The 12669-nt window shown below is 42.2% G+C and overlaps 1 protein-coding gene across 2 annotated transcripts in view; it reads right to left on the bottom strand.

Annotated features, from left to right (window-relative positions):
• larp1 (La ribonucleoprotein 1, translational regulator) overlaps positions 1 to 12669 on the bottom strand; it is a 233455-nt gene that overhangs the window by 65563 nt on the left and 155223 nt on the right. For both annotated transcript variants that reach the window (XM_073067040.1, XM_073067041.1), the window contains exons 10-11: positions 8646 to 8796; positions 8305 to 8474 (exon numbers count right to left, since the gene is read on the bottom strand). In XM_073067040.1, the coding sequence (XP_072923141.1) occupies positions 8305 to 8474; positions 8646 to 8796 (321 nt within the window). The remainder of the gene's footprint in view (positions 1 to 8304; positions 8475 to 8645; positions 8797 to 12669) is intronic.

Below are 12669 nucleotides of genomic sequence, written 5' to 3'. Positions count from 1 at the left end.
AAGTTGAATCACATGGGTAAAGGGAGAGCTGTCTAATTGGGTACAGAATTGATTTAAGGGCAAGAAACAGAGAAATGATGGAAGGTTGTTTTCCAGACTAGACCCACATGACTACCAGCATTCGCCATAGCTTGCTGCTGTCACCATTGCTATCTGTCATCTATAACAATGATTTGGATGGATTGCAAGCTTGCAGCTGACACTAAAATAGGTGATACCATTGATAGTGATCATCAGCACTTACAGAGGAATTGTGATCAGTAAGGTAAAGAGCACCAAAGAATGACAAACGGAACTTAATTTGATGTGAACCGTGGAAATTTGTTAAACAACTGAGGGCAGGATTTCCACAGTGAAAAGTCAGGTCCTAGGGAATGTTGTAGAACAAAGATGCCTAGGGGTACCAGTACATGCAAATGGAGCCACAGGTAGACTGGGTGCCCTTCATCAGTGAGGACACTGGGTATACAGTGGCATTAGAAAGTTTATGAGCCTTCTATTTCTACATGAATATGACATAAAATGTGATCAGATCATCACACAAGTCCTAAAACTAGATAAAAGAAACCAATTAAATAAATAACACAAAAATATTATACTTGTTCATGTATTTATTGAGAGAAATTGATCCAATACTACATGTATTTGTTGGATAAACTATGTGACCCTCTGGGGTCTTCTACAAAAGTATTTGGAGTCAGGAATTCCAATCAATGAGATGAGAATGGAGGTGTGGGTTGGAGAAGTGCCCTGGCCAATAAAAAAAGAGACACATCTCTGTCAGGTTATTGACAGAGCCTACTCTTCTCAAGAAAGATCAGTTTAGGTGCAACATGCCTCAATCAAAACAACTTTCAGAGGATCTTAGAAGAAGAATTGTAGAGATGCATGAAGCTGGAAAAGGCTACAAAAGCTTTGAGTGTTCATCAGTCTACAGCAAAAAAAGTCTACAAATTGAGAAAATTTAGTACTGTTGCTACTCTGCCTAGAAGTAAGTAACCTGCAAAGATCACACCAAGAGCACAATGTACAATGCTGAAGCAGGTGAAAAAGTACCCACAGGTAACAGCAAAAGACCTGCAGAAATTCTAGAATTTGCTAAGGTCTCTGTTCATGTGTCTACCATAAGAAAAACACTGAACAAGAATGGTGATAATAAAAATATTACTGCTCATCTCAAGTTTGCAAAAGACTAGCTGGATGTTCTACAATGCTTTTGGGACAATGTTCTGGACAGATGAGACAAAAGTTGAACTTATTGGCAGAAATGCATATTGCTATGTTTGGGGGAAAAGGACACTGTACACCAACACCAAAACCTCATTCCAATTGTGAAGCATGTTGCGAGAAGCATCATGATTTGCGGCTGCTTTGCTGCCTCAGGCCCTAGATAGTTTGTAATTGTTGTGGGAACAATGAATTCAAAATTGTACCAAGATACCTTACAGGAATTTTCAGGGTAGCAGTGCATCACCTGAAGCTTAATAGAAGTTGGATTTTACAACAATTATCTGAAAGGAAAGAGAAATCAACAGAATGATTTAAAAAGAAGAACATTTGTGTTTTGGAATGGCCTAGTCAAAGTACTGACCTTAATCGTTTCAAAATGTTGTGGAAAGATCTGAAGCAAGCAATTCATGCAAGTAAGCCCACCATCATCCCTGAGTTGAAACAGTTTTATAAGGAACAATGGCCTAAAATTCCTCCAAGCTGATGCGCAGGACTGATCAACAGTTACCAGAAATGTTTGGTTGAAGTTGTTAATACTAAAGGAGATCACACCAGTTACTGAAAACAAAGGTTCACATACTTCTTCCAACAAATACATGTAATTTTGAATCACACTGATGAAGGTAATGCCATAGACGTAGTGTATATGGATTTTAGCAAGGCATTTGATAAGGTACCCCATGAAAGGCTTATTGACAAAGTAAAGAGGCATGGGATCCAAGGGAACATTGGTCTGTGGATCCAGAACTGGCTTGCCCACATAAGGCAGAGCGGTTGTAGATGGGTCATATTCTGCATCGAGGCTGGTGACCAGTGGGGTGCCTCAGGGATCTGTTCTGGGACCCCTACTCTTTGTGATTTTTATAAATGACCTGGATGAGGAAGCGGAGGGGTGGGTTAGTAAATTTGCTGATGACACAAAGGTTGGGGGTGTTGTGGATAGTGTGGAGAGCTGTCAAAGGCTACAGCGGGACATTGATAGGATGCAAAACTGAGCTAAGAAGTGGCAGATGGAGTTCAACCCAGATAAGTGTGAGATGGTTCATTATGGTAGGTCAAATATGATGACAGAATAAAGCACTAATGGCAAGACTCTTGGCAATGTGGAGGATCAGAGAAATCTTGGGGTCCGAGTCCATAAGACACTCAAAGCTGCTACGCAGGTTGATTCTGTGGCTAAGAAGGCATACAGTGCATTGACCTTCATCAATTGTGGGATTGAGTTTAAGAGCTGAGAGGTAATGTAGCTATATAGGATCCTGGTCAGACCCCACTTGGGAGTACTGTGCTCAATTCTGGTTCCTTCACTACAGGAAGGATGTGGAAACCATAGAAAGGGTGCAGAGGAGATTTACAAGGATGTTGCCTGGATTGGGGAGCATGTCTTATGAGAATAGGTTGAGGGAACACAGCCTTTTCTCCTTGGAGCAACGGAAGATGAGGGGTAACCTGATAGAGGTGTACAAGATAATGAGAGACATTGATCTTGTGGATAGTCAAAAGCCTTTCCCCAGGGATGAAATGGCTAGCTTGAGAGGGCATAGTTTTAAGGAGCTTGGAAGCAGGTACAGAGGAGATGTCAGGGTAAGATTTTTAAGCAGAGAATGGTGCATGCGTGGAAAGGGCCGCCGGCAGCAGCGGTGGAGACAGAAATGACAGGGTTTTTTAAGAGACTCCTGGATGGATACATGGAGCTTAGAAAAATAGAGGGCTATGGGTAAGCCTAGTAATTTCTACGGTAAGGACATGTTTGACACAGCTTTGTGGGCCGGAAGGCCTGTATTGTGCTGTAGGTTTTCTATGTTTCCTTTGTCTCAATAAATAAATAAACAAATATAATGTTTTTGTGTTCCTTATTTAATTGGGTTCTCTTTATTTAGTTTTAGGACAATTGATCACATTTTAGGTCATACTTGTGCAGAAATAGAGAAAACGCTACAGTGTTCACAAACTTTCTAGCACACTGTAGATGTTGGGATATTGTGTTGCAGTTGTACAAGATGTTGGTAAAGCTGCATTTGAACACTGTGTTCAATTTTGGTCACCCTGCTATAGGGAAGATGTCATTATGCTGGAAAGAGTGCAGAGGAGATTTAGGAAAATGTTGCCAGGACTCGAGGTACTGAGTTATGGAGGGACTGTGAATGGGCTAAAGCTTTTCTCAACAGAGCACAGGCGAATGAAGACTGATCTCACACGTGTGTAATATCATAACAAAGATAGGGCGAGCAGTCTTTTCCCCAATGTTAGGTAATCAAGAACAAGAAGACATAGGTTTAAGGTGAGGTGGGGTGGGGGGGGGGGGGGTTGATGTTAGATTTAATAGGAACCAAGGAACAAGTTTTTCATACAGGTCAGTGTTTGCGACGAGATGCCAAAGGAAGTGGGTGAAATAGGTATTTAAACAACATTTAAAGCACTCTTGGACAGGTACAGGAAAGATTTGAAAGATACAAGCAAAATGTGGCAAATGGATTACTTAGATAAGTATCTTGATCAGCATGTAACTAAATTGTCCTGAGATTAAGCTAGGATTAAATTGGGGGATCGCTAGGTGGCGTGTCTCAAAGGGCCAGGAGGGCCTGTTCCACGTTGAATTTCAATAAATAAATAACAAATGGAAATATGTCTGGGGTTGAATGGGCAAGAAGAAACTACAATAGGATCCAACAGGTCAGTAGGCCCTGGGTGGCTGCAACCACAGCGCAGGAAGAAATAGAGAATCAAAAAAATCGAAGCAAGAGGCGGAGAGAGAAGAAGTAAAGGTATCTCGGAGGAAAGCCGTTTTTTTTAAACTGATCGGGGAAAAGAGGCTAAACTGCGCAAGCGCGTGACGTAGCATGCCAAAGTTTAAAAAAAAAGACTGCTATATACAGCAGCCATCATCGGAGTGGATTGAGGCAGAGTGGGACGGCTTTGGTTTAATCAGGCTTCAGCGAGAACAGGCAGAGGCGAGGTTTGAACGGGGCACGACTGCACAAGTGCGTGAAAGTCGGCCTGAGATCAGCAGGAGAATTTAAAAAGCGAGCAGAAGCTGAAGACCAGCTTCACTCCAAGTGAGGTAAGACCGGCTAAGCTCCTTTAATTAATCTAATTAGCTTAGGAGTAAGTAATGGAAGCAGCAGTTAGGGCAGTTGAGTGCTCCGTTTGCAGTATGTGGGAGATCAGGGCGAGCACAGCTGTCCCTGATGACTACACCTGTAAAAGGTGCATCCAGCTGCAGCTCCTGACAAACCGTGTTAGGGAACTGGAGCTAGAGCTGGATGAACTTCGGATCATTTGGGAGGCAGAGGCAGAAATAGACAGGAGTTACAGGGAGATAGTCACCCTAAGAGTCAGGAGACAGGTAGCTAGGTGATTTTCAGGAGAGGGAAGGGGATTAGACAGAATGAGCAGAGCACGCCTGTGGACATTCCCACCAATAATAAGTATACCGTTTTGGATACTGTTGGTGGGGACGACCTACCAGGGACAAGTTGCAGTGGTTGCGTCTCTGGCACCGAGACTAGACCTTCAGCTCAGAAGGGAAGAAGGAAAAAGAGGAGAGCAGTAGTGATAGGGGATTCAATAGTTAGGAGGACAGATAGGAGGTTCTGAGGAAGAGATCAAGAATCCCGGATGGTCTGTTGCCTCCCTGGTGCCAGTATCCTCAGTATACTCAAGAGGGAGGGTGAGTAGCCGGATGTCGTGTTCCATGTAAGGACCAATGACGTGGGTAGGAAGAGTGAGGAGGTCCTGAAAGGTGAGTTTAGGGAGTTAGGCGCCAAGTTAAAGGACAGGACCTCCAGGATAGCAATCTCAGGATTGCGACCAGTGCCACGTGCAGGTGGGTTTAGAAATAGTAAGATAGTGCAGATCAACACGTGGCTGAAGACATGGTGCAGGAGGGAGGGCTTCAGATTTATAGATAATTGGACAGTTTTCCAGGAAAGGTGGGACCTGTTCCGGCGGGACGGTTTACATCTGAACTGGACGGGGACAAATATTCTTGCAGGTAGGTTTGCTAGAGAGGCTCTAGTGGATTTAAACTAGATATGGGGGGGGGGGGGAGGGGAACCAGAGTGTAGGAACAGATGTATGGGAGAAGGAAGGGAAAAAAAGATAGTAAAGTTGTTTGCACCGTTAGAGATAAACAGAGAGGAAGAGGTGGAGAATTTCTTAAATGCATTTATTTTAATGCTAGGATCATTGTAAGAAAGGTGGATGAGCTTAGAGCATGGATTGATACCTGGAAATATGACGTTGTAGCTATTAGTGAAACATGGTTGCAGGAAGGGTGTGATTGGCAACTAAATATCCCTGGATTTCTTTGCTTCAGGTGTGATAGAATTGGAGGAACAAGAGGGGGAGGTGTTGCATTGCTTGTCAGAGAAAATATTACAGCGATGCTCTGGCAGGATAGATTAGAGGGCTCATCTAGGGACGCTATTTGGGTGGAATTGAGGAATGGGAAAGCTGTAGTAACACTTATATGGGTGTATTATAGACCACCTAATGGGGAGCGAGAATTGGAGGGCAAATTTGCAAGGAGATAGCAGATATTTGTAGTAAGCACAGGGTTATGATTGTGGGAGATTTTAATTTTCCACACATAGACTGGGAAGCCCATTCTGTAAAAGGGCTGGATGGTTTGGAGTTTGTAAAATGTGTGCAGGATAGTTTTTTGCAGCAATACATAGAGGTACCAACTAGAGAAGGGGCAGTGTTGGATCTCCTGTTAGGGAATGAGATAGGTCAGGTGACGGAGGTATGTGTTGGGGAGCACTTCGGGTCCAGTGATCACAATGCCATTAGTTTCAGTATAATTATGGAGAAGGATAGGACTGGACCCAGGGTTGAGATTTTTGATCGGAGAAGGGCTAACTTTGGAGATGCGAAAGGATTTAGAAAGAGTGGATTGGGACAATTTGTGTTATGGGAAGGATGTAATAGAGAAATGGAGGTCATTTAAAGGAGAAATTTTGAGGGTACAGAATCTTCTATGTTCCTGTTAGGTTGAAAGGTTAAAAGTTTGAGAGAGCCATGGTTTTCAAGGGATATTGGAAACTTGTTTAGGAAAAAGAGATATCTACAATAAATATAGGCAGCATGGAGTAAATGAGGTGCTCGAGGAATATAAAGAATGTAAAAAGAATCTTAAGAAAGAAATTAGAAAAGCTAAAAGAAGATACGAGGTTGCTTTGGCAAGTAAGGTGAAAATAAATCCAAAGGGTTTCTACAGTTATATTAATAGCAAAAGGATAGTGAGGGATAAAATTGGCCTCTTAGAGAATCAGAGTGGACAACTATGTGTGGAGCCAAAGGAGGTGGGGGAGATTTTGAACAATTTCTTCTCTTCGGTATTCACTAAGGAGAAGGATATTGAATTGTGTAAGGTAAGGGAAACAAGTAGGGAAGTTATGGAAACTATGACGATTAAAGAGGAGGAAGTGCTGGTGCTTTTAAGGAATATAAAAGTGGATAAATCTCTAGGTCCTGACAGGATATTCCCTAGGACCTTGAGGGAAGTTAGTGTAGGAGCTCTGACAGAAATATTTCAAATGTCATTAGAAACGGGGATGGTGCCGGAGGATTGGTGTATTGCTCATGTTGTTCCATTGTTTAAAAAGGGTTCTAAGAGTACACCTAGCAATTATAGGCCTGTCAGTTTGATGTCAGTGGTGGGTAAATTAATGGAATGTATTCTTAGAGATGGTATACATAAATATCTGGATAAGACAGGGTCTGATTAGGAAGTCAATATGGATTTGTGAGTGGAAGGTCATGTTTGACAAATCTTACTGAAGTTTTTGAAGAGGTTACTAGGAAAGTTGACAAGGGTAAAGCAGTGCATGTTGTCTATATGGACTTCAGTAAGGCCTTTGACAAGCCTTTCAGCACAGAAGGTTAGTTAGGAAGGTTCAATCGTTAGGTGTTAATATTGAAGTAGTAAAATGGATTCAACAGTGGCTGGATAGGAGATGCCAGAGAGTAGTGGTGGATAACTGTAAGTCAGGTTGGAGGCCGGTGACTAGTGGTGTCCCTCAGGGATCTGTACTGGGTCCAATGTTGTTTGTCACATACATTAATGATCTGGATGATGGGGTGGTAAATTGGATTAGTAAGTATGCAGATGATATGAAGATAGGCGGCATTGTGGATAATGAAGTAGGTTTTCAAAGCTTGCAGAGAGATTTAGGCTAGTTAGAAGAGTGGGCTGAAAGATAGCAGATGGAGTTTAATGCTGATAAGTGTGAGGTGCTACATTTTGGTAGGAATAATCAAACTAGGATAATCAAAATACATACATGGTAAATGGTAGGGCATTGAAGAATGCAGTAGAACAAAGTAATCTAGGAATAATGGTGCAAAGTTCCCTGAAGGTGGAATCTCATGTGGATAGGGTGGTGAAGGAAGCTTTTGGTATGCTGGCCTTTATAAATCAGACATTGACTATAGGAGTTGGGATGTAATGTTAAAATTCTACAAGGCATTGGTAAGGCCAAATTTGGAGTTTTGTGTACAGTTCTGGTCACCGAATTATAGGAAAGGTGTCAACAAAATAGAGAGAGTACAGAGGAGATTTATTAGAATGTTACCTGGGTTTCAGCACCTAAGTTACAGGGAAAGATTGAACAAGTTAGGTCTTTATTCTTTGGAGCGTAAAAGGTTGAGGGGGGACTTGATAGAGGTATTTAAAATTATGAGGGGGATAGATAGAGTTGACGCTGATGGGCTTTTTCCATTGAGAGTAGGGGAGATTCGAACAAGAGGACATGAGTAGAGATTTGGGGGCAAAAGTTCAGGGGTAACACGAGGGGGAATTTCATTACTCACGAGAGTGGTAGCTGTGTGGAACAAGCTTCCAGTAGAAGTGGTAGAGGCAGGTTCGATATTGTCATTTAAAGTCAAGTTGGATAGGTATATGGACAGGAAAGGAATGGAATGGAGGGTTATGGGCTGAGTGCAGGTGGGTGGGACTAGGTGAGAGTACGTGTTCGGCACGGACTAGAAGGGCCAAGATGGCCTGTTTCCGTGCTGTAATTGTTATATTGTTATATAGAGATGGACAATAAGGGAGAGACCAAGACAAACCTTTGGTTTTGTGGGAGCTGGCCGATGCCGTTTCTTCACTTCAATCCACGTGTCAGAGTCTAGGTCTGGAAGGCTTGTGGAAAGTCCCTTAGGCAAAGTCTTCAGATTACTGGGTTCTTCAGTCTTTGAATTCACAGCACTGCCCGCCTGAGGAGAACCTGGAGCTGACTCTTCAATATCGAGGGTGAGAGAGAAATCTTACATAAAACTGTTATTCAATATAGGACTGTTAGCAAATACCTAACCAACCAGTTCAACTAATTGAATCCTATCACTGTAACTGGTACTATCAAAAACAACTGCCTAACCAGCTAACTAATGTTAAAAACCATTAACCTTACCTGTCTGCTTTTTGTAGGTCTGCCCAGGAATGAATTCGGGACAATTGAGTAGTCTTGTGAAGTCTGTCTCTGGCAGAGGCCATTTCTCTGGATTTTCCTTCTTTCGTATTTTTTTATCCACCACTTCTACCTCAGTGCTGTCCTTCAGAGCCTGAACACAACACAATCTCGTAAAAATCTTACATCAGGCCAAAAGCATATGAAAATATAGAAATGCACTGTCTACTGAATACTTATAGGTAAAGTTGCTAAGGACTGGGCTAACAGGCAGACCTGGGACAAAGCCAGACAGCCCACCCAGTTCAGATGGCTCAGGGACCCCACTCATTCCAAAATGGTGCCACAACCAAGAACCTGATTTCCCCTCTACCATAAGGTGTAGAGAGAGCCAGGTAGGGTTGGGAAGAGAAGCTTATTTCAGTTGTGAAGAGCGTCAAACTGAAAAAGCACTGCACCACATGTAGAGACAAAACTGAAACAGTAAACTCTGAAAAGTGATGAAAAATACTGGCAATAACATCAAAAAAAAGACCCAGACTATTCAATGTCAGGAAGTGTAGTTGATAATTATGGGTGGGATATATGTGGAAATGAAGGAGAGGGGTTGGCTACTTTAATTAACTGTTCTAACAGGGCAAAGAGGGTGAAAGCATGGATGATCCCCATATTGAGAAACCCAAGTTATATGATTGACAAAGAGGATCAATAGATCTACTCAATTTGAAATTGCACAGTCAAACACTTGAAGTGTCAGTGGTAAGATTTCTTGGCATGTGGCTGGATAATAAGCTGACATGGAAGCACCATATCAGTAAGATAATTGACAAATGTGAAGGTGCATTAAATATCCTTAGGTGCCTATGTGGGTATTCTTGGGGTGCTACATGAAAATCTCTGTTAACTTTATATATTTATTTAACTAGATCTATCCTTGATCATTGCTGTGTCACTTATGGATCAGCGTCATCTTCAAATTTAAAATGTTTGGATGTGATACAAGCTCAGGCTTTAAGTCTGTGTTGTGGTATTGTAAGGTCACCTCCTGTTTTAGCTCTACTGGTTGAAATGGGACAATTATCTTATAGTAACGGAGATGAAGTTGTTGTTAAGATACTGGGTTAACTTGAGGGGGCAGAGGAACGATCACCCTGTTAAAAGTGTGTTGAAAGACTGTAAGGAACATCACAAGAAGAGTGCTTTTAGTTTTGGGTGGCTGGGTTCTCATCAAGCTATAAGGGTTTGCTGGATTATGGAATTTGTCTCACTGTAGCTTCATCGGTAACCCCACCATGTTTTTTTCCCAATGGCTGGCTTTAGTTGATTTTAGTCTGCATGATTTAATGAAATCCAAGGATCCTGATATGCCGGAGAGTCTGTTGGTTATCAGTATGTCAAGGAGAACTATTATGGTATGTTAACCATTTTTACCGATGGATCAAAAGATAATTTAATGGGAAATGTTGATGTGGCTGTTTTTGTGTCTGAATTACAGGTAACAATAAAAAAAAATGACTTACTATTTATCAGTGCATACTGCAGAACTGGTTGCCCTCATTTTGGACTTACAGAGGAAATCTGTCCTTGCAGAGTTATAATTTGCTCAGATTCTTTTTCAATTTTGACGAGTCTAAAACTCAGGTTGTTCTAGCAGCAGGTCTGATTTACTGCTGAAAGTTCTTCAAACTTTATTTCATATTCAAAGCATTGGTCTGGATGTCCTCTTCTTATGGGTTCCTGCACATAGAGGTGTTGAGGGCAATGTGCAGGTTGATTGTTTGGCCAAAAAGCTGTTCAAAGTTCATCCGTGGAAATTTTCCACTTAGCAAATCAGAAGCTAAGGGGTTGGTGGGATAAAAATTAGCGGATTATGGCAAGGCTTGTGGGCATAAGGGGAGACACCGTTACAGAATACATAAAACTGTTGGATTGATGAGAGAAGGGGGTAAAACAGAAGGGAAGGAATTATATTGTCTTGACTTAGAATTGGGCATAATATGCATAATTATTCCTTGTATCTTGTTGGTAAACATCACTCTGGGGTGTGTAGGTTTTGTCATCATTTGAACAGTTGAACACATTCTTTTACAACGTGAATGTAACACCCTAGGAAAGGTTTCACTGCTAACGTAGTGGTTTTTCTGTAGCAGCAGTGTTTGGGCTATGGCTAGAGATAATGGGGGCTTTGGAACGTGCACCATCCAATGAAGAGAGTGTTTTTTGTGTGCCTGAGAACGAGGTGATCTGGGTCTTTTGTTCAGCAAGAGATGAAGAGAGAAGATGCCAGAAAGGAGAGGTCGTAGACAGCAAGACGGAATAAACTTGGAGTGGTGCCAGCAGTCAACGAAGCCCAGGGAAATCGATGGAGGATTTGTTTTCCAGCAAGAAAATAACCTCAAGCATAAAGCCAAAGCTACACAGGAATGCCTTATTAACAACAAATTTAATGCCCTGGAGTGGCCAAGTCAGAGTCCAGACCTCAATTCAACTGGGAAAACGGCTGTTCATTCATGATCCCCATGAAATCTGACAGAGCTTGAGCAGTTTTGTAAAGACGAATGGGGAAAAATTGCAGTGTCCAGATGTGACAAAGCTATTAGAGACCTATCCATACAGACTGAAGGCTCTAATTACTACCAAAGGTGCATCTACTTAATACTGACTTGGAAGGGGTGAGTAATTTATGCAATCAATTTTTTTTTTGTTTAATCACAAAGAGAAAAGAAAATCCATAGATGCTGGAAATCCAAGCAATAAACACAAAATGCTGGAGAAACTCAGCAGGCCAGGCAACATCTCAGACCAAAACATCAACTGTACTTTTGTCCATAGATGCTGCCTAGTCTACTGATTTTATGTTTAATAATTGTTATAAGTTTAGATCAGTTTGTAAGAATATGTTTTCTCTTTAACACGACTCTTCTGTTGATTGGTATCAAAAAAGCCAAATTAAATTCACTATGATTCAATATTGTACAACATTAAAACTTCTGGGGGGGGGGGGGGGGAACACTTCTTATAAGCACTCTATGTCATTGGTGCCAATATGCCCCAAGGCTTCCGTCTGCTCAAGTTCCCCCTTAAGAATGGCATGGACCCAGTCCAAGACATCCCTGATCCTGGCACCCGAGAGGCAACAGACCATCTGGGTGTCTCTATCGTGCCCACAAAATCTTGTCTATGAAATCTCCAATCAACACTGCAGTCAGTCCTCTTTACCTCTATTCTCTTCTCAGTCATGGCAGGAGACAGTGCCAGAGACCCGAGACAGTTGATCCTCCCCGGATCAACTGGACACAGGGGTACTCTGCATTTACTGCCCATTTCACCTGCCTTCTCCTGACAGTCTCCTGCAACCTAAGGGTGGATGTCCCCAAAACCTGATGGGATCGAGCCTGATTACTGAGAGAGGCAAGAAAAGCGATTGCTTGGTGAACTTAATGGAGAGAATTCTTAGGGGCAGGATCAACGGACATTTGGAAAGGCTTCATTTTGGAGTCTGTCCCGTCATTCAATCATGGCTGTTCCTTTCTTCCCCACCTCAGCCCCACTCCACTCGCTTCTCCTGTAACCTTTGATGTTGTGACCAATCAAGAACTTACCAAGTTCTGCCTTAAATACACCCAACGATCTGGCCTCCACAGCTGCCAAGTTCCACAATTCACCACCCTTCGTCTAAAGAAATTTCTCCGCATCTCTGTTTTAAATGGATGCCCCTCTATCCTGAGGCTATGCCCTCTTGTCCTAGAGTCCCCAACCATGAGCAACATTCTTTCCACTTCTACTCAGTCTAGTCCTTTCAACATTCAAAAGGATTCAATGAGATCCCCTCTCATCTTTCTAAATTTCAGCGAGTACAGACGCAGAGCCATCAAATCTTTCCTCGTATGATAACCCTTTCCTTCCTGGGATCATCTTTGTGAACCTCCTCTGAACCCTCTCCAATGCCAGTACATTTTTTCTTAGATGAGGAGACTAAAACTGTTCATAATACTCAAGGTGAGGCCTCATCAGTGCCTTATAAAGC

This window comes from Hemitrygon akajei, chromosome 15 (genome assembly GCF_048418815.1).
Source record: "Hemitrygon akajei chromosome 15, sHemAka1.3, whole genome shotgun sequence".
Taxonomy (NCBI): Eukaryota; Metazoa; Chordata; class Chondrichthyes; order Myliobatiformes; family Dasyatidae; genus Hemitrygon; species Hemitrygon akajei.
The sequence above is the reverse complement of the archived record's forward strand: the minus strand, read 5'-3'. Positions and strand labels throughout refer to the sequence as shown.